The sequence below is a fragment of the Oryctolagus cuniculus genome, chromosome 20 (genome assembly GCF_051225735.1).
Source record: "Oryctolagus cuniculus isolate XC-2025 breed Fujian yellow rabbit chromosome 20, ASM5122573v1, whole genome shotgun sequence".
Taxonomy (NCBI): domain Eukaryota; kingdom Metazoa; phylum Chordata; class Mammalia; order Lagomorpha; family Leporidae; genus Oryctolagus; species Oryctolagus cuniculus.
Window position 1 is genome coordinate 24,437,747 of NC_142886.1, and position 20,188 is coordinate 24,457,934.

A 20,188-nucleotide genomic window follows, 5' to 3' on the forward strand; every position below is an offset into this window, starting at 1 on the left:
AAAGAAAACTATACTTAATTTATGCAATAAGTTGACAATTTCATGGAAGGACCAGAAACCCAGAAAGTGAGACAATGGAAATTCTAGAATGAAAAAAAAAGACAACTGAAATATGAACTCAGTGAATGGGTTTAACAACTTATTAGCAAATTAGTGAACTGAAAAAACATGGGAAAATATAGGAAAGTGCATGACAGACAAGACTGGGGACATGGTGAAACATCCAACAGTCACGTAGCTGGAGTTCCGGAGACAGAGGAGACAGAAGATGGAGAATTATTCAAGAAGCACCACAAACTCTAAACAGGATAAAGACAAAGAATACATTTATCTGTAACACAGCAAAACTGCTGAAAATCAAAGACAAAAACCAACAACAATTAAAAAAAAAAACCCAAATCTGGAAAATGACAAAATTAAAGACACCTTACATTCTAAGGAACAATAATTTGGCTGACAGGGACTTCTCAGTGCTGTCAGCACAACGGCAGCCTGAGACAACAGAATGCACTAGAAGAAGGGCCGGCACCGTGGCGCAGCAGGTAAAGCTACTGCCTTGACACCGGCATCCCATATGGATGCCGGTTCGAGTCCTGGCTGCTCCACTTCCGATCCAGCTCCCTGCTAATGTGCTGGGAAAAGCAGCAGCAGATGGCCCAAATGCTAGGGCCCCTGCACCCATGTGAGAGACCCAGATGGAATTCTGAGCTCCTGCCTTCAGCCTGGCCCAGCCCTGGCCGTTGAAGCCCTTTGGGGAGTGAAACAGTGTATGAGATCTTTCTTTCTCTGTCTCCCTCTCTCTGTAACTCTGTCTTTCAAATAAATAAATAATCTTTTAAAAATAACAATAAAGTACCAAAAGAAAATAACAACCAACCTAGAATCCCCTACCCAGCACAGTTACCTTTCAAAAATAAAGATGAAATAAAATTTTCAGACAATCAGAGGCTAACAAAATTCATCCCTCACAGCCCACTCTAAAGGAATATTCTTCAAGCAGCATGTAAGTGCTTGGAACTACGAGAAGAAAAGAAAGCAACAAAAGGGGTAAAGATGGGGGAGTGATAAATCTAAAACAAACAACAACTGGATAAAACAGAAATGCTATAATGTCCTGCTGACGTTAAATATGCAGGGAATGAAAATGACGTCAATAATTCTACAAGTGAGGCATTGGCAGAAAGTGGAGGAAAGGTGTTACGGGAACTTTGCATTGTTCTCACTGCACTGGAAAAGGTAACTACCCTGTGTAACTAACTTACATGGGATTTCAGTAAGCCACGCAGGTATGTTTGAATCCCTCGCTATCTTCTCAATTAGTGAACGAAGCCCTAAAGTCCAGGCTTTCCCTGTATGTAATAACCTCACTTCTCTCCAACGCATCTAGAATAGTACTAGCTGTGCACCCCTTTCAGAGAACTGAGCAAACAGTCACTCGAATCCCCTCCCCCAGGGCTTTGTTCTGCTGCAGAAATCCAAGTAAGAGAGCTGCTAGGGTAATTACTAAAAGAGAAACAAATAAGATATAAAATTACTAATTCATGGCAACCCCAATGAACCCCGAGGAAAACACAAACAACAGAAGAAAGGAACACAGGAAAGGCAGGATGGGACAGAAAGAAAGCTCAGCCTGCCAACAGCAGTAATGACCCTGGACATAAACTGCACCAGGGCGACCTACAAAGACAACTCGGCAGCAGAGAGCACAATGACTGGCGGTTGCCAAGGGCTGAGGGCTGCGGACCGGGGAGACGCTGGCCAGTGGATCCACTGTTCCAGTTAGAGATACATTATACACAGGGTGCTTCATACCCCTGGACATTGCTAACAAAGGAGACTGAAGTGCTCTTGGCACAAAAACGGTGATTAATATGTGAGGTAATATATATAATTAGCTTGATGTAGCCATTTGCCAATGTAGACATAGGCAGGTACTTCAAAAAGTCCATGGAAAAGTGAAATTTAAAAGATCATCTTATTTTGGGACAAAAATTTTTATATCCACAAGGTTTTTTTTAATGTTCATATGATTTATTTATTTTTCAATTTGAAAGGCAGAGAGTAAGAGATCTGCCGTCTGCTGGTCCAGTCCCCAAACGCCCACACCAGCTGGGGCTGGACTAGGCCAAAGCTGGGAGCTAGAAACTCACTCCGGGTTCGCAGTGGGCAGCAGGGACCCAACTGCTTGAGTCGTACACCTGCTGCCTCCCAGTGTGCATAAGCACGAGGCTGGAACTGAAAGCAGAGCTGGGACTAACACCCAGGCACTCGGGCCCCATGCGGCACCTTAACTGCTAAGCCAACCACCTACTCCCACAGTTTTTTCATAATACTCACTTTCCATTAACTTTTTGGAAGACCCATCATGTATCAAAACATCATGTTGCACACAGTAAACATATATGATTTTTGTTAATCAACTTAAGTAAACAGACACTCAGAAAATATGTAACCCATATCAATACTCTAATTAAAAGACAAACGTTGCTAGACTGGAAAAGAACAAATCCCAATTATAAGCCACTTGAAAAGATATATTGGCCGGCGCCGCGGCTCAATAGGCTAATCCTCTGCCTTGCGGCGCCGGCACACCGGGTTCTAGTCCCGGTCGGGGCACCGGATTCTGTCCCGGTTGCCCCTCTTCCAGGCCAGCTCTCTGCTGTGGCCAGGGAGTGCAGTGGAGGATGGCCCAAGTGCTTGGGCCCTGCACCCCATGGGAGACCAGGAGAAGCACCTGGCTCCTGCCTTTGGATCAGCGTGGTGCGCTGGCCACGGCGGCCATTGGAGGGTGAACCAACGGCAAAAGGAAGACCTTTCTCTCTCTCTCTCTCTCTCTCTCTCTCACTGTCCACTCTGCCTGTCAAAAAATTAAAAAAAAAAAAGATATATTAAGGATACACAAAGAGGGTAAAAGGATAGATATACTCCCTACAGGCACTAACCAAAAGAAAGCTAAATAGACTTTAGCTTTCAAATTAGACTTTACTGTTTAAATGTTTATTTTCATCTATTTGAAAGGCAGAGTGACAGAGACAGGTCTTCCATCCGCTGGTTCACTCAAGTCCCTGCAACAGCCAGGGTTGGGCCAGGCTGAAGCCAGGAGTCTGGAATTCCATGCAGGTCTCCCACATGGATGCAGGGGCTCAAACACTTGAGCCATCCACCTGCTGCCTCACAGGATGCATTAGCAGGAAGCTGGATTGGAAGTGGAGCAGCCGAGACTCTAACCATGCACTCCAATATAGAACGTGGGCTTTGCAAGCGGTGCCTTAACCCACTGCACCACACTAGACTTTAGAAGGCAAAAGCATTACTGCAGACAAAACAAACAATGACCGAGTGTCTAATCCAGCTACAAACCAGTACTTGCCCTAATAATCTATAGAACAAGTAGGGATGGGGAAGGAAAGAAATAGACAAAATCTCAATCTCCGCGGTCAATTTCAGGACAGACAGCTCAGTACTGGCAGAACAAGCAAACATCTCTGCGTTCTGCACCCAGCATATGGCCTCCACCACATGAGGGGCCCAGCGAAAATCTGCTAACCTGAACTGTGATTCACACCGCCTCCATGTCCCCAGTCTCAATTCCAAGTGTACAACCGTCTTGTCCCATTTGTACATGCATCCAGAGGTTTGATTTGGAAAATAAAAACACTCTCTCTGCCACCTCCTTGGAACCCTCCCACGGGGCCCAAGGCCACCACAGGGGGCGGACGCCTCTGCACCTCCTCTCATACCTGAGCTGTGGTCTCTGTCCCAGGGATCCGGGTGGACCGGCGGCGGGTGACAATGACCGATGGCTTGTGCTCCGCGGGGTTCTGCTCAGCACCCTTCCCGTCCTCGTCCACACCGCCAGCCTGGGCCACCTCGGTGGGGTCCACGGTCCGCACAGGCACGGACACCGGAATGATGAGAGGAACCATCCCGCTCTCGTCTCGTGCCCGCTTGGCGGCCAAGGCAGGCTCAGAAAACTCCACGCCACACTTGGTGGTGGAGGCCAACACACTTTTCCGCTTTTCCTCCGCACCACTGGCATCCTGGAAGAGAGGGGGAAAGAGGAGTGAGTTCAGCAGGGAAGGCCTGGTTTGCTGCTCTAGGACCCCACCCCTGTTCAATCCAGGGTGCTCGGGGTACCCACTGCTCCTGCCAGCTGCCCATGGGGGAACAAAACTCAAAGACCATCATTCATATCAACACAGGTTTCCTGATTTTTTTTTTTTTTTTTTGCTGAGACATTTAAAAAAATTATTTATTTGAAAGGGAGAGCTACAGAAATAGACACAGAGAGATCTTCCATCCCCTGGTTCATTCCCCCCAAATGGGTGCCCAAGATGGCCCAAGTCCTTGGGCCCCTGCACACAGGTGGGAGACCCGGAAGAAGCTCCTGGCTTCAGATCAGCCCAGCCGTTGCAGCCATCTGGGGAGTGAACCAGTGGATGGAGGCTGTCTCTCTCTCTGCCTCTCTGTAATTCTACCTTTCAAATAAATAAAGAAATCTTTTTAAAAAATCTATTTTATTGCATCCCATCTACACAACAAAATTAACTGATTTTGAATGGCAGTTCCTCATGTTCTGACCCTCTGAGTCACTGTGCAACAACCAGCCTATGGCTGTCAGCAAACTGGGTCTGGAAATGGCCCCAGCTTCCAGCCTCCCGCTGGCCAGGTCCCAAGAGAAGGGGACGGTGACCCCACGGTGGTGGGCTGCACGCTGCTAGCCACCAGCCCTTCCTGTGTCAGTCCCAGCTTCCCTTCCCTGCACACACGCACCCTGAAGTATGCAAGGTTCGTTCACCCTAGGCTTCCGTAGCCCTCACGCTGCCCTGCCCCCTGCCCAGCCTGGCCAGCACCCCAGGCCACGCTCACCTTTGCACTCTGCAGCGAGGCCAGCTCCACCGCCTTCTGGGCCAGGGTCAGCAAATTGGCCTCCTGGGACGCACGGCGCCGCCGCCGCGTGCTCTGGATCACCCCGCCCCGCAGCACCTGCCCGCAGTCCCCTGTGCCCACCGCCCGCATGCTCTCCTCCGAGCTCATGACGGGAGCCTCCCGCTCGCGGCCGTTGGGTGCCAGTCTCTCCCCGTCAGACAGCAGCTGTGACTCCCTCAGCTCCAGAGGGAAGCCCAGAGCTTCGGGGTGGGGCTGCCCCAGGGGGCCGGCGGGCGGCGGCTGCAGGGGCCAGTGATGGAGGAACAGGCTGCTGGCGGGCTCCTGCCCGGGCTGGGTGCCAGCCCCGTCCAGGGCGGTGGGAGGCAGGATGCCCTCCTTGGAGAGGCGGCGGGAGCGGCGGGGGAAGGCGACCTGGGGCTGAGGTAGCACAGGCTGCGAGGCTGACTCCGGCAGGAGGGCCTTGCGCAGTTCGGGGTTCATGTCAGGATTTGGGGGGAAGGCGTAGGGGGCCATGCTGTGGTGCGCCAGGTGGGGCTGCCCCAGCGGCCCGGCGGCCTGCAGGCCGAAGTCCTGGGGCTGCTGCGCGGGCGGCTGCTGCATCGGGTAGAAATTCTCGAACAGCGGCATCTGTGGCAGAGCTGCCTGAGGCGGCGCCGGCGGCTTCTGTGGGGGGAAGGCGGCGGCGGCGGCCGCAGCGGCGGTGGCGGGGTTGGGCGGCGGCGGGCCCTGCCGGAAGACCTGGCGGTTCACCTGGTGGCCGAACGCCAGCTGGAAGGGCTGCAGGGGCAGCGTCTGGTTTGGGGGTTTCTTGGCTGCGTGGAAAGAGTTCAGCGGCGCCTGGGGCCGCCCCACCTCCAGCTGCACCTTGGGCGGCACCATGGGCCGCACTGCGTTGCCGTAGCGGTCCAGCTGCGGGCCGCCCCCTTTCTCCCGCTTCAGGGCCTCGGGGTGGTTATAGTAGGCGGAGACCCCCACGCCAGGGTGAGGGCTCCCCTTGGGTCCGCCGTAGAGGGAGAGCCGGTTCCACGTGGAGTGCGGCGGAGGCTGGCCGGGCTGCTGCTGCCAGCCGCTATCACTGACGCCGCCGCCGCCTCCGCCGCCACCGCTACTGCCGCGCTCCGGGCCCCGCCCGGGAGCCATCACGGAGTTGGGCCACTTCACCGAGCCCACCTGCTGGGACAGCATGGCTGCCGTGGTCCGCTCAGGCCCGTACACCACGGAGTTCAGCAGGGCCAGGCTGTTGGCGGGGGGCAGTTCCACAGGCTGAGAGGTGGTGGAGGCGGCTGCGGGCCCCTCAAGCCCCGCACCCAGCCCCCCGCCGTACTGCGGCTCCTCTTTGCCCCGGAGGGCCGGCTGTGGAGCCTGCAGTGGGGGCGGCTGCTCCTTGGGAGCCGCTCCCTGGTCCCCAAAGAGGCACCGCTTCCGTTTGTTCTGAGCCTTGGGCTGGGCCTGGAGGTTCATGATGTGGACAACGGAGCCCGGCAGGGAGAGCTGCCTCACCAACTGCCCATGCCCCAGGGCCAGCTGCTGAGGGAAGCCTGGCCCAGAGCAGGGAGGCAGAGGCAGAGGCCGAGGCTGCTGTGGGGGGAGCTTTCTTCCTCTTCCAAGGCTCTGGGCTGCTCTACTCTTCCCGGTTCATGCTGCTCGTGGGGTCCAGGAGCCTGCAGAGGGAAGAGTAGCAACAGCGTCAGCTACAGCCTCCTGGCAACCTTGATGTTACCCCAAGTGTGACAGGGGGCTCTCTCTGAGGCCTCCCACGCAGTCAAAGAATGAGTCCAGGGCCACAGCGCGCAGCACTGGTGAGGCAGAAGCAGGAGCGTGGGGGGTGTGGCCAGCAAGGCAGCAGAACTCTAGCCCCTCCCTAGGTGCTCCGTGACTCGCCTCTCACCCCGCCACCTGGTTAGCTCCAGGACTAGTGCATCAGGTTGTGCGACTTGTGCACTGCACAAAAGGCCCATGCAAGTGGAGCTGACAGCCAGCCCAAGCCCTTCCAACCAAGCTGGGAGAGGGGGCAGCAAAGACCCTACTGGGCTCCTTTCTCCTCTGGAGCCAGGCGCCAGCCCTCTAGGCAGCAAGGCCTGGCCCTGCTTGTACATCCGTCCACACAGTAGCTCTCCACCAGAGCCGGAAAGATCCAGACCTGGCCAATGTCTCTCTGACACCCAGAGCATATCTCAGACACAGGAAGTGGGAAGAGAGGGGTCATTCCCACACCCCCACCCCCACCCCCACCGCCAAGCGAGCCCTTGCAGAGCCCAGGGCCCAGGCCAGCCTCACAGGCCTTCACTCTTGAGGCATGCAGGTGAGGCCCCAGAAGGGTGTCTGCGGTCCTAGCCCCACCCCTGGGAAGAGCTGCTGGGTGGGGCTCTGCCTGCCCGTCCTTCCCAAACTAGCACAGAACCTGTTTTGCAGCCCTGGCTGGCCGGAGGCAGGATCCAGGCCAGAGCTGGTCAGCAGCTACCTGCTGCCCCCTCCCTGCCAGAAAGCCCCCCACTGAGGAGGGGTTCCCAAGCACAGAATTGTTCCCGCAGGGGAGGAGGGCGGGGGTGTGGAGGGGACAGTGCACTAGGACTTAAGTGCCAAAGGGTTCTCCTTGATATATCTAGACTGCAATGCTGTCTCTGTTTTGATTTTTTTTTTTCAAAAGGTTGCTCTGTTTATCCTACTGAGAACAGACAGAACCCAGACCTGTATTTCACAACTTACATAGTTGCTAGCGTGGAAAGACTTTTTCTTTCTTCACATAGGTGGTGGTGGTGTTCGGTTTTCTCCCTAGGAAGCCCTTGGGAGTGCGGTGGGTAGGAGGGGGCTACGTGGCCCACCTCTTCCCAAGCAAGGGTTGTCCTGGGTCCCTGGGGCAGGGAGGGGTGGTCAAGGGCGGACAGCTCAGGCAGCGCTGCAGAACACACCTGCAGGTCCCGGGACCAGGGCCGTGCAGGCTCCGCGTCCCCGTCAGCGGCCCCAGCAGTTCCCAGGGAGCCAGCAGAGGGCAGGGGCTGGGCCGGCAGGAGCGTGACTCCCGCCAGCCCCGACCCCGCCCCGGAGCCCGGCGCGCCCCGCCCCTGGCTATCGCTCTCCGCACGCTTCCGCAGCCCGGCGCGCCAGGAGCCCGCCCGGTCCGCGTGACTCACCTGCGGCCCCCTCCCTGTCTTTCACTTTCACCCAGCACCCAGAAGGGGAGGAACTTCCTCCTCGGTTTCCTTCCTCAGCTTCCCGGCCCTGTACGGAGCCAGAAAAATCCTCCAGCGTGCACCCCCTGCGTGGTTCCTAATGGAAAATGGCGGGGGAGGGGACGAGGGGGGCGCAGAGGCAGGAGGAACACCGGAGCCACCCCGTAGGTGGGAGAGGACTGGGTCAGGAGGGCGAGCCCCTTCCTCTTGTTTTAAATAGGCTTTTCCTGGCAGCAGGGAATTCTGGGCAGAGACTAAAAGCCAGCCCCCAGACATCAGCACCCTGGGCGCCTAGAAGCTGCGGAGTGGGACTGTGTGGCTCCACCTCTCTAAGCGCCGGTCTAGAAGCTGGCCTCTGCAGGGGGAGCCCAGGCAGGAAGGAAGAACATGTGAGGGAAGGGGAGGGGAGCAGCCCACCTTGCCAGCGCCTGCCCTGGCGCCTGGGGAGCAGTAGCCCGGGCTCAGGGCTCGAGGCCTGGGGCCTGAACTAGGGAGGCCCCACGGGGCAGGCAGGCCTGGCCGCAGGTGCCAGCATGTGCCTGGTGGAGGGGCCCAGGCTCGGGGGTGGCTGCTGAGGAGCTGGGAGAAGCAGGGGTGGACTCCAGGATGAGGCTGTAGGACAGGACTCCCGCCCAGGGGAGGTGACAGAGGCAGGAAACAGGTCTCACAGGGGTGCACCCACAGCTGTCGGCTCCCACACCCTCCCCTGCACATCGAGGAGGACCACCACTCAGGCACCAAGAGTCTCTGAAGCTGGGACTGGGACTTGCTTAGAACAAATCAGGGGGCCTGGTCCAGGGGAGGCTGAATCACCCCAGGCTTCCTGCTGCAGCCCCCCCCCCCAACACTAAGAGCACAGGAGCACGGACACTCAGGCCTGGGACCCCAAGGGAACAAAGGCTGGGGCTGGAGGGGGCAGGGAGAGCGGGAGATGACTGGGAAGCCAGGAGGAAGGGTAGAGGGGCCCAGCCAGGCGTAGGGCGCTAAGTAGTCGTAGCAATAATGATAATGTGCATCTGAGCCAGCCCGTCTTAAGTGCACCCGTTTATTCCCACAACAGCCTCAAGAAGGCAGGCTTTGCTAATAACTTCACCCCCATTTTGCAGGTACACCAGATGAGGCTCAGAGAAGCTGAGTAACTTGCCTGTGGTCACACAGTGATTCTGCTGCAGAGTCAGGACTTGAACTAGGTCTCTCTCTTTTTTTCTTTAAGATGTATTTATTTATTTGAAAGAGTTACAGAAAGAGAGAGATCTTCCATCTGCTGGTTTACTTCCCAAATGGCCACAATGGCCAGTGCTGGGCCAGGCAGAAGCCAGGAGCTTCATCCAAGTCTCCTATGTGGGTAGCAGGGGCCCAAACACTTGCGCCATCTTCCGCTGCTTTTCCCAGGCCATTAGCAGGGAGCTGGATTGGAAATGGAGCAGCTGGGACAAGAACCTGTGCCTATATGGGATGCCGGTGTTGCGGGAGGCGGCTTTACCCACTGTGCCACAGCATCGGCCCCAGAGCCCAGGTCTCTCTGACTCCAAAATCAAACTCATTCAGTATCTCCAAGATAAGCCACTTAGTGGCCACTTCTTTCCACAGCATGCGCCTCACCACCCCACCGCGAGGGTTTTCTGGACAGATACCCCTCCTCACTGGCTCGGGAGCCCTTCATGCTGACATAACACTTGGCAGGTCATCCTCTCCCACTCTCCCTGAATATAGCAGACCGCTTCAGACCCACAGGAAGCAGAGGAAGCGCCTCACCACCGGGCCAACAGGTGTTGAGGTCCACCTGCAGGGGGCCTGATCCTGGCTGCTGCGGTCCCGCCCTCTGGGCATGGGCTCTCGGGGCCCCTGGGACCCCATCCCTGGCTGTGTTCTGGGTGCTGCTGATGGGGCTTCCAGCCTGCAAGTCGGCACAGCCTGCAAGTCGGCGCAGGCCTCAGCCACTTCCTCCCATTTCTTCCACCTCGCTCGCCACTCCTCTCTCCCTCGGGTGAAAGCCAGCCTGACCTTCCTTGACAAGGAACAGGAAGGAGATCACCTTCTCTGAAGGCTGCCGAGCCCCGAGGTTGCCGGGAAGGGAGAATAAAGAGGAACCCCTGCAGGCAGCTCACCCCACGGGCCAGCAGCAGGGCCTCTGACAACGGGCGCAAGACAGAACAGGGCAGAAGGAAACCCGCAAGCCCCAGGGGCCCCAGACTCTGCAGCCGGCTCATCAGTCTGTCTGACTGTCCGCCTTGCTCTCTTCACTCTCCCTCCAGGCTCCTCTCTCCTGCAACCAATCCCTGAGCAGACCAACAGTTATTCCCGGCCAAAGACGAGGTGAGAGCCAATACCAAAGGCCTAGGAGTTCGGAGGCTTTCCTGGGGAGTTATGGCGAGAAGCACGTTCTCTCTACAAGAAAAGCAGTGCAAACCAAGAAACCAGTGGCGAGCCCACGTGGGTTTTGCAGACACAAGAGGGGAAGGTGTTTAAGAGGGTTTTGCATGTTCAGCACTGATGGTGACACCCCGCCCTGCAGGGATGGCAGCCAACACACACTGCTCCCCCAGGCCAGGAACAGTCCAGTACACACCTGCCACAGGGCAAGGGGGCCAGGCCATGGCCACTGAAGGGACCAGGAAAGTCACTGGCCTACTTGGGACGTTTGGAGTATTCATCTGAGAAACTCGAGTCAAGGTCAAGAGTCAAGGTCACACAGGCCAGGGAGGAGGTGCCCAGCTTGACCCTAGCAGGTGCAGGTTCTGACCTGGGCATTAAGAGCCGACTGGAGGACCCCGGCTCCTTCAGCTTTTAAAGCTCTAGGCTCCTGCTTTTAAACCTGGGCCACTGCAGGCCCCGCCGGCTCAGCACTAGGGAAAGGGGCGGTCAGAGCTCCTGCATCTCCACTCAAGGGCAAGACAGATCGGAGCACGGAATCTGATGAGGCCCTGAACCTCACTGTGAGATTTTCTGGGCATCAACAATGCAATCTCAGAGCAAAGTCTAAACTCCATCCCCTGCGTCCAGAGCCCTGCGTGCACTCCCTACATTGCTTCCGGGCCTTAAACAGGCTGTCACCTCTGAGCCCATCATGCCTGCTGACCCCTGCCACCGCGCTGAGCACACGAAATCCCAGACACCTACTTCCTCATCCTCAGCAGAGGGCAGGCTCCACGGGGCAGTCTACAGACCACTGGACCTTGGCACTTGGTGTGTACCTGCCTCTTGGGATGCTCGTTCAAGACTCACCCAAAGTGAGTCAGAGCCATGCCTGGGCAGAGGCGCCACTCAGCCAGTGTTCCCACCCTGTCCCGCCTGGACCTGACCTCCAGTCTGTCTCCTGATGCACACCAGAGCTCCCCAGGTCCCCAAGATGAGGTGAAAAGGCTCTGCCTCCAGATCTATCTCCCTCCCCTCCCTAGCCCCAGGCCCTTTCCAACTAAGCTGCACACAAGTGCTTCTCCAACTGCTGGCCCACAAGCGACGCACCCCTGGACTCTCACTTGATGTCCCACACCACTTGCAGGCCACCTGGACAAGGGCCAGCCTGCATGCTCCCACCAAGGCTTCCCACCCCAGCCTAGGGACATGAACCCGTGAGACTGTTCACTTTCTGCCTTAAGACACAGAGGTCTGGCTAGGACGCTGGGGGCCACCACAGGAGCCCTCCCTAGAGGAGGCCAGCATGGCCCAGCTGGCCCCCAGGCCAAGCTTCCATCCTGAAAAGCTCTGATACTCTAGAGCCTTTGGCTACAGCCAGACTGGGCAAGTGGCCTGGAACTGCCATCCCGGGCCAACTAGAATTGCCCAGCCCCAAACAAACCTTCCCTCTGGACACACAGCAGCCGTCTGCAATGCCTGTGTCTGCAACTGGGAGTTCATACACAGGCCAGAGGGCCCCGTTTCTCCAAGCCACTGGACACACGAGATCTGGTCTCAAGGGGTTTGCAAGCCAATAAGGAAGGGTGTTCCTATGCAGTAGGGGTGGACCTGCTTCCCACAAGTGCCATGTCCCCTGGGAGATCTGGCCCGTTCCCAGTCCACAGTCCACAGTCCCTGGATCATTCCACTCTAGGCTGAATTTCAGCCCTGAAATGCAGCCTAGGCCGACAGGCTGTGAGGTGGGAGTCCCCGGGGCTCAGCCATCAAGCCGGTGGGGCTCCGACTCTTGGCTGGCGCTGCAGCTGGCTACAGTTTAAGCTTTGACAGTAAAAAACTGACACTGGGTTGCTTTTAAAGGGCTGTGGACAAGAAGGGGATCCTTTGTCTTATAGGGCGAGCTCAGGTCTCCATCCAGTTATCTCCCTTCCCTCCCGCCCCACAGACACCCCTAGGATAGCCAAGGGAAGCCGCTATAAGCAGGCCCAGTTACAGCGGGGAAGCTGATGCACAGGAAAAGGCAGTCACGGGCAAAGCCAGCAAAGGATGGCTCCAGGGTCAGCTTCTGTCGACACTGCAGGGACTGGACGTCTCCCTCACAGTCAAGGGCCACGGGCAGCCCAAGAAAGCCCCCTCCAGCGGGACTCGGGATTCCCAGCAGAAGTACGGTGAAGACGCAGGCTTAGCTGTCCCTGCAACAGGCTTGGCAAATGTCCCTGCAGTCCAGTGCTCCAGCAACGGAACCTCTGATGAGCGCCACTTGGGAAAAGCTGGGGCCCTTGGTCTGTCTGCTGCCACCCTCTCCATGCCCTGTGGGGCTCCCACCACCAGAGGCTGCTCCAGTTTCTCCTTCCGCTTCTGGGAAGAGCTGCCCCTCCCCACCCCCCGCCCCGGCAGGTCTCAGGCAGGCCTCTCTGGGGTTTGTGCTGAGCACCCAGTGCCAGCCTCTGCCCTGGGCCAAGACACAGCGGAGGCCACTCACAGGGGCTTCCCTTCCCACGGCCTCGCCCTGCCGCCTCCCGACCACACACGCCGTGTGCACTCTTGCAGGTCTGCCTCCTGCCCCTTCATCCACTCCACAAGCATCTGCTGAGTGCTGGCTGCAAGCCAGGCACCGGGGAGAAGCAGGAGACGAGGCCCGGGTCGCAGCACACACAGCTGCCAGTCCAGCCGGGAGACACACACACACACACACACACACAGAGTAATTATCACGAAAGATGGCCTGTGCAGGGAGGGGCTGCAGATATACTCAGGGAGCGCAGGGGACCCCCAGGAGAGTCCCCCCACTTTGAGCCTTGGCTGGAGCTCTTCCCTCTCTTTGGAAGCCCTGCCTCCACACGAACAATCCAACAATCCGCCTGCCTTCAAGCCCCGCCCCCCCCAGGCAGCCTTCACAGGGCTGTTGTCACCCCTTCTGAATCCTGGTGCTCTTACTCCACCATCCCATATGCTCCTTCAGTTCTGTTTCTGCCCGGAGGCTGGCAGCAGCAAGGCCTGGAGGCAGTGGGCCCCAGTGGCTGTCAGAGCGTTAGGTGTCTGCTCCAGCAGCTGAGCACTGCTCCCTGGTGCCTGTCTCGGGTGGGGAGTGGGGACGCAGACTGCATCGAGGAACCAAAGAAACCTCGCTGTCATGAGCTCCCGCAGCCTGGGGCAACAGCCACCAGCACCCACTGCGGGCCCTGGGTGCGTGACTGCTGCTTACTCGTATAACCACACATTCCCAACTGAGAGAGGAGAGCTTGGCTCTCGGCAGGAACTTGTCCCAGATCACAGAGCTCAGGAGTGAGGGGCCAGAATCCAAATCCAAGCCTGCCAACTCCAAACCCCCCCCCCCTTCTTTCTCTCTCTCTCTCTCTCTCTCTCTCTGCAACGCTCTGCAGTTTGTCTCAGTGATGAGCAGTGATTCTCAATTTTCACTGGGTGCACACTGGGGCAGGGGTGTGGCTGAGGGCTGGGGAGCAGGATAGGGGATCAGCAAGGGTTCATAAGCCGCCCAGGTGGTGATGGAGGGACAGGGTCTAGGGTGGCCAAGTCCCCCAGGCCTCACACTGCACCCCACAGTGCCCTGCCCAGGAGACCTGAAAGGGCCTCCAGAGCCCCGGGGGGACTTTGCTCTTGACCAGTCCTAGAGCTGGCAATGCCTCTCGTGCCTGTGGCCCAGTTGAGCGCCCAGGTTTAATGAGTGCAGACGATCTGCTAGGTATCTCATTTAACCCTTATTCTCGTGTCATTTCACAGGCCAGGAATGTCATATTCAAAAATACCTGCTTAACACAAAAGGAAAGAACAGAGGGACAACATAAGACATATAAAAACCATACAGCAATGGGGCCGGCACTGTGGCACAGCGGGTTAAAGCCCTGGCCTGAAGTGCCGGCATCCCATATGGGTGCCGGTTCTATCCCCGGCTGCTCCTCTTCTGATCCAGCTCTCTGCTATGACCTGGGAAAGCAGAAGATGGCCCAAGCCCTTGGGTCCCTGTACCCCCGTGGGAGACTGGAAGAAGTTCCTGGCTCCTGGCTTTGGATTGGCGCACCTCCGGCCGTTGCAGCCATCTGGGGAGTGAACCAGCAAATGGAAGACCTCTCTGTCTCTACCTCTCTCTGTAACTCTGTCTTTCAAATGAATAAAATAAATCTTTGGAAAAAATATAAAAATAAAAACCATACAGCAGGATGGCAGACATAAACCCTACCTTGCCAATAACAGCCACTTTAAATGTAAATGTATTAACCCCTCCAATGAAAAGGCAGAGGCCGGCTGAGTGGAATTTTTGAAAAACACAACCCAATTATATGAGTTTACTAGACAGGCTTCACGCTCAGAGACATACAGAGGTTGAAAGTATACGAAGGACGGTGCCGTGGCTCACTAGGCTAATCCTCCACCTGGGGTGCCAGCACCCCAGGTTCTAGTCCCGGTTGGGGCACTGAATTCTGCCCCAGTTGCTCCTCTTCAGTCCAGCTCTCTGCTGTGGCCCGGGAAGGCAGTGGAGGATGGCCCAAGTGTTTGGACCCTGCACCCGCATGGGAGACCAGGAGGAAGCACCTGGCTCTGGATTGGCGCAGCGCGCCGGGCATAGCAGCCATTTTGGGGGGGGTGAACCAATGGAAAAGGAAGACCTTTCTCTCTCTCTCTCTTTCACTGTCTAACTCTGCCTGTCAAAAAAAAAAAAAAAGTATAGGAAAAGAGGCATCATACAAACAGTAACCAAAAGAGAAGTTACTAGACTCCAGAGTATGACCAGGCTCATAGCGGATGCAAAAGACTTTAAGACACAAAATTGTTACTAGAGCCCAAAAAGCACATTTTATAACAATACAAGTGTCCGTGTCTGGGTGGGGGGAGGGTTCTAACAGCTGCCCCTCTGCATGTACCCAACAACAGAGCCCCGGAACACATGCAGCAGAAACTGCCCGCATGGAAGACAACAAGAGACAACACAAGAGGAACAGCCACAGGCATCAGCCCTCTACTTTGCTGGTAGACAGCACAACTCAACAGGGGGTCCACGGGGCCTGGAAGAATTGAACTCTGCAAAGCCCAGACCTAAAACATCTGCAGAACGCTCCGCCAGCGACGGAAAACACTCGCCTCGACAGCACGCCCAACATTCTCCGGCACGGGTCCTGAAGTAAGCCGTAAAACGAGTCTCAATCGATTCGAAGGGCTTAGAACCATGATGTGTTCTCTGATCAGCATGGAGATCAAAAACAGAAGGAAACTTGGGAAATGGATAGGAAAGAAAGATCACAAGTAACCTGCCACTTCCTCTTTGGCCTGCGTTCTCTCCACCCCACGCGGAGCTCTGGGCAGCCACAGATCTCATACCCGGGGGGTAAAGCCTGGGTAAGCCCCTCACCCATCCACCCCACACCAGACACACACTGCACCTGACCCCAAGCTTGATCCTGGCATCCAAACAGCTGGGGGACAGGGAGGCCTTGGAGAAACTGTAGAAGTTGGCTCTGCTGTTAAAGAGGCCGAAGCAGGACTCCAATCCTTACCGCCTGCCTTCGAAGTCCCCGCTCCTTGCCTGCCTCTCCCCAAGAACACGCCAGGTCTACCCTTGTGGGCCTGTAAGTGGTGCTGCACTTGAGCCCCTCACAGGGCCAGCCGCGGACTCTGCCTTCCTGCTGCTCCCTCCCACAGCTGCTCTTCCTGCAGAGCGCATAACCTCCCTTCCAGAGAGCCCTGGCCACAGTCCGCCAGGCACCCGAGGCCGCCCCTGGAAGCCGAGTGAGCCCACAGCAGTGCTGACATGTGGTGACCTCAGGGGGAGCTGGACGCTTCAGGGCCGCAGCAGGATCTAAGGCGGCCCAGGCCTCTCTTCAGAGCCAACTGGCAAAGCAGGGCCCAGCTGGGAAAGCTGAACAGATTCCAAGTCTCAAGGGAGACCGGTGTTCCCTAATCCAATTCCTCATTCCACAGAGCAACCCAGAGAAAGAAAGAAATTTGCGTGAGGACACACAGCCAGGAGCAAGGCAGGGCCCCAGAGCCAAAGACTACAATAATAATGCTTCAGGCTTCCATTCCAACAGACCCTGCCTCTTGGGGAGACTTGGGCCAAGCCTGGAGCCAAGGTTAACCCCAACATCACCCAAACAAGGCTTCATCAACACCTCTGACATCTCTTGCGGGAGCTACTGTGCGCCAGGCACTCTACAGACTTTTCCCTGTGTGTAACTTTTATTTTTATTTATTTGAAAGGCAGACAGGGACAGAGAGAGGGAGATTCCATCTTCCATCTACTGGTTCAGTCCCCAAATGCATGCAACAGCCAAGGCTGAGCCAGGCCAAAGACAGGAGCCTGGGACTCAATCCCAGTCTCTCAAGTGGGTGTCAGGGACCCAAGTACTTGAGCCATCACTCTCCGTCTCCCAAGATGCACGTGAGCAGGGAGCTGGACAGAAAGCAGAGCAGCCGGGACTCGAACCACACACTCCAATGTGGGATGCAGGTGTGCCAAGTGTCAGCGTCGCTGCTGCGGCACAACACCCATCCCCTTATCCTAGGAATCCCCATGAGGTAGCTATTACTGCTCCCTTTCTTAACAAGGAACCTGAAAAGATCTGAGCATTCAAAACCTGCGCCCCCACCCCACGCAGGGCAGCGCTGTGGTACAGTGGGTTAAACCGCAGCCTGTGAAGCCAGCACCCCACATCCGAGTGCCAGCTGGGAGTCCGGGCTGCTCTGCTTCTAATGCAGCTCCCTACTAATGCACATAGGAAGGTAGCAATGATGGCCTAAGTATTCAGGCCCTGCCACCCACACGGGAGACCAGGATGTAGCTCCGGGCTTTGGCTGGAGCGGTTTGGTTGTCTCTTCCTCTGTTACTCTGCCTCTCAAATAAATATAGCTCAAAAAACAAACAAAAACATCTGCTTAAGGTCACGGGCGTAGAGAGGCAAGGCCGGGATGGGGGCCAGGCTGACCTGGGTCTACAGCCTTTCCACCCCTCCCTGCCCTGAAGCTCCGGGCTCAGCATCCTGCTTGGATGGCACACGGGGCTGTCAGCATGAATGGCAGCACCTCCTGTGGGCACCAGGAGCCACCGTCTCCCAGGAGAGCAACCTGAGCTGGCCTGGAAACCACAGTGACCTCTGGAAGTATGGCTGGCTGGGGGAGGTGGCTATGAGAGGCTGGGCAGGTGAGCGACTCCGTAGGGGAAGAAGCTGCAGCTGACTACCAACCACGGGGCCAACCTGTGGAAGGCTCACCATCGTCTGCCCGAGAGCAAGCCACACCCACCAACGCTGCACCCACGGTTGGCCAACAGTGCTTTAAAGTTTTATTTTTAAACGAAGCCTTGGGGCCAACATTGTGCTGCAGCAGGTTAAGCTGCTGCCTGTGACGCCGGCATCCCTGTTCCACGTCCAGTCCAGCTCCCTGCTAATGTGCCCGGAAAAGCAGCAGAAGATGGCCCAAGTGTTTGGGCCCCTGCACCACCCAGGAGATGAAGCTCCTAGCTCTTGGCTTTGTTCCGGCCCAGCCCCGGCTGTTTCAGCCATTTGGGGAGTGAGCCAACAGGTGGAAGACTCTCTCTCTCTCTCCCTGTAACTCAAATAAATAAAGAAATCTTTAAGAAACAAAACAGAACAAGAGCCTTGGCTCTTCCCTGCTTGCCAGATGCCCAAATCCCCATGGGGATCAGGCTCCTGCCTTCGCCTGACACCCTGAAGTCTGGTCAAACCAGCGCCATCCTTGGGACCCTACGAATGCCAATGTCCCCATCCAAGACACTGAGCATCAGTACCCAGCCAAGCCACCCACACTCCCACATGCTTCTGCCCAGAGCTTAAGTTTCTCAGTAAAGCTGTTCATAGCACATCCTCAGAGTGGAGATGGCAAGGGCTCACTCCGGAGACCACTGCTCCAAATCTCTAGCTCATGGCTGATGACACTGGGAGGTGAAGTACTCGCACCTGCCCAAAGATACCTGGTATGTGGATAAGGCAGTGGTCAGGGCCTCCCAGGTGAAGTTCTCACAGCAGACTCCTCCCCAGACCTGGGACTGCCCGGCTCCTTGGCCTTGGTGTGGCTCGTCTGCATCCAGCAGGGAGCAGAGCAGAGGGTCTAGTGTGTGAGGTCAAGGCTACTTAAGTCTCCATAAGACCAGGCCCTCCAGCCTGGCCAGCTCTGGGAAAGAGCCAAGACTCACCTGGTAGCCCAGGAGCAGGGTGGGTATCTGCTGGTTTGGGGTGAGAGTAAAGAACGGGGCAGTATAGCTCCCCACACCTGCTAGTGCCCAATAAGCCCAAAAACAACGGCGGGGGGTGAGGGTGTCTCAGTGTGGTGGCCTGGAGTCTCCCAGAAGGGCTGCAGGTGGGCACAGCGAGTTGCCTATAACACCCGCCCGGCCCCGGAGTCAGTTCATTCCCTTGCTCAGGCCCTGGTCAAGGGCCTCTGCCAAACGCCTGCACATTCCTTGCATTGCTCTAGCCTCTGCACAGCTGCTGCAGGGCCTTTCCTCCTGTGCTGATTTATTCTTTATTGTTCCTGAAATACACCCAGAGGCCTTTGGCACAGCACACCGGGCACCAGTGGGGCATCCAGCCCAAAGCCCAAGTCCACACCAACCAGGCTCTTCAGGCCCTGGGCCGAGGCAGCTGCAATCATGGGCCTGGGGTCAGGTCCAGCTGCCAGGAGGGGAAGCCCGAGACCCCACCTACCCCCAGGCTGGGGTTCCCAGAGCTGTTCTCAGGACTATAGAGGCTGGGGGGCGTTTGGGACAGAACCCACACTTGGAAGGTCCCCCAAGAGGCCTAAACTCAGTCTTTCCACTCCTCTGGTGCAGGAGTGCTGGCCAGCAACCCTCAGGGCAACACCTGAGCCCTCATAGCAGGGCCTCGAGGCTGCCTGGGAAGTGCTGGCCACAGGAGTCTCTCCCTCCCTTTCCAACCCCAAATATCTCCCCTATCAGCCAGGCTAACGGTGCCCATATTCCCACACCGGACTGCATTCTCGGGGTTAAAGCACCGCTTCCCGCGCACATGGGATCCGCAGGGACAAGGGCCGCCTTCTCCAAGCCCAGCCTGACAGCTTCAGGTCTCCGATCAGCAAATGGGCACAATGACATCCTCTTAAGACGAGGTAATACACAGCACAAAGTAGAACTCGGTTAACGTGATCCCCTTGCCCCATGCTGGGCAGGAGTAGCTCAGACATGATTATCAGTCTTTACCACCTTGGGGGAAATGAATGGTCTGACACTTCCAGTTCCACAGCTGGCCAGAGCATGGCTGGCCAGGCAGGAGCGGGACAAGGAGACAAGAAGTCCTGCAGGGCCCCTGGCCCACGGACACACGAGCAAGAGCATGGCCAGCACGGGCCTCCTCTGCGCTCAGCTGTGCCTGCGGGGGCACAGTGGGGCAGGAGTGTTTCCCAGATAACCCCGGCAGGGCTTGCAGGCCGGTGAGGGTGAGGAGGATGAGCCCCCACCCTCCCTGGCTCACTTTTTGTTTTTGGACAGGCAGAGTGGACAGTGAGAGAGACAGACAGACAGAAAGGTCTTCCTTTGCCGTTGGTTCACCCTCCAATGGCCACCGCGGCCGGCGCGCTGCAGCCGGCGCACCACGCTGATCCAAAGCCAGCAGCCAGGTGCTTCTCCTGGTCTCCCATGGGGTGCAGGGCCCAAGCACTTGGGCCATCTTCCACTGCACTCCCGGGCCACAGCAGAGAGCTGGCCTGGAAGAGGGGCAACCGGGACAGAATCCGGTGCCCCAACCGGGACTAGAACCTGGGGTGCCGCGGTGGAGGATTAGCCTAGT

General features: G+C 56.9%; 1 protein-coding gene across 2 annotated transcripts in view; it reads right to left on the reverse strand.

Annotated features, from left to right (window-relative positions):
- MIDEAS (mitotic deacetylase associated SANT domain protein) overlaps positions 1-20,188 on the reverse strand; it is a 68,961-nt gene that overhangs the window by 16,238 nt on the left and 32,535 nt on the right. For both annotated transcript variants that reach the window (XM_051826005.3, XM_051826007.3), the window contains exons 2-3: positions 4,870-6,551; positions 3,741-4,040 (exon numbers count right to left, since the gene is read on the reverse strand). In XM_051826005.3, coding sequence (XP_051681965.3) covers positions 3,741-4,040; positions 4,870-6,351 — 1,782 coding nt within the window. In that variant the 5' untranslated portion in view covers positions 6,352-6,551. The remainder of the gene's footprint in view (positions 1-3,740; positions 4,041-4,869; positions 6,552-20,188) is intronic.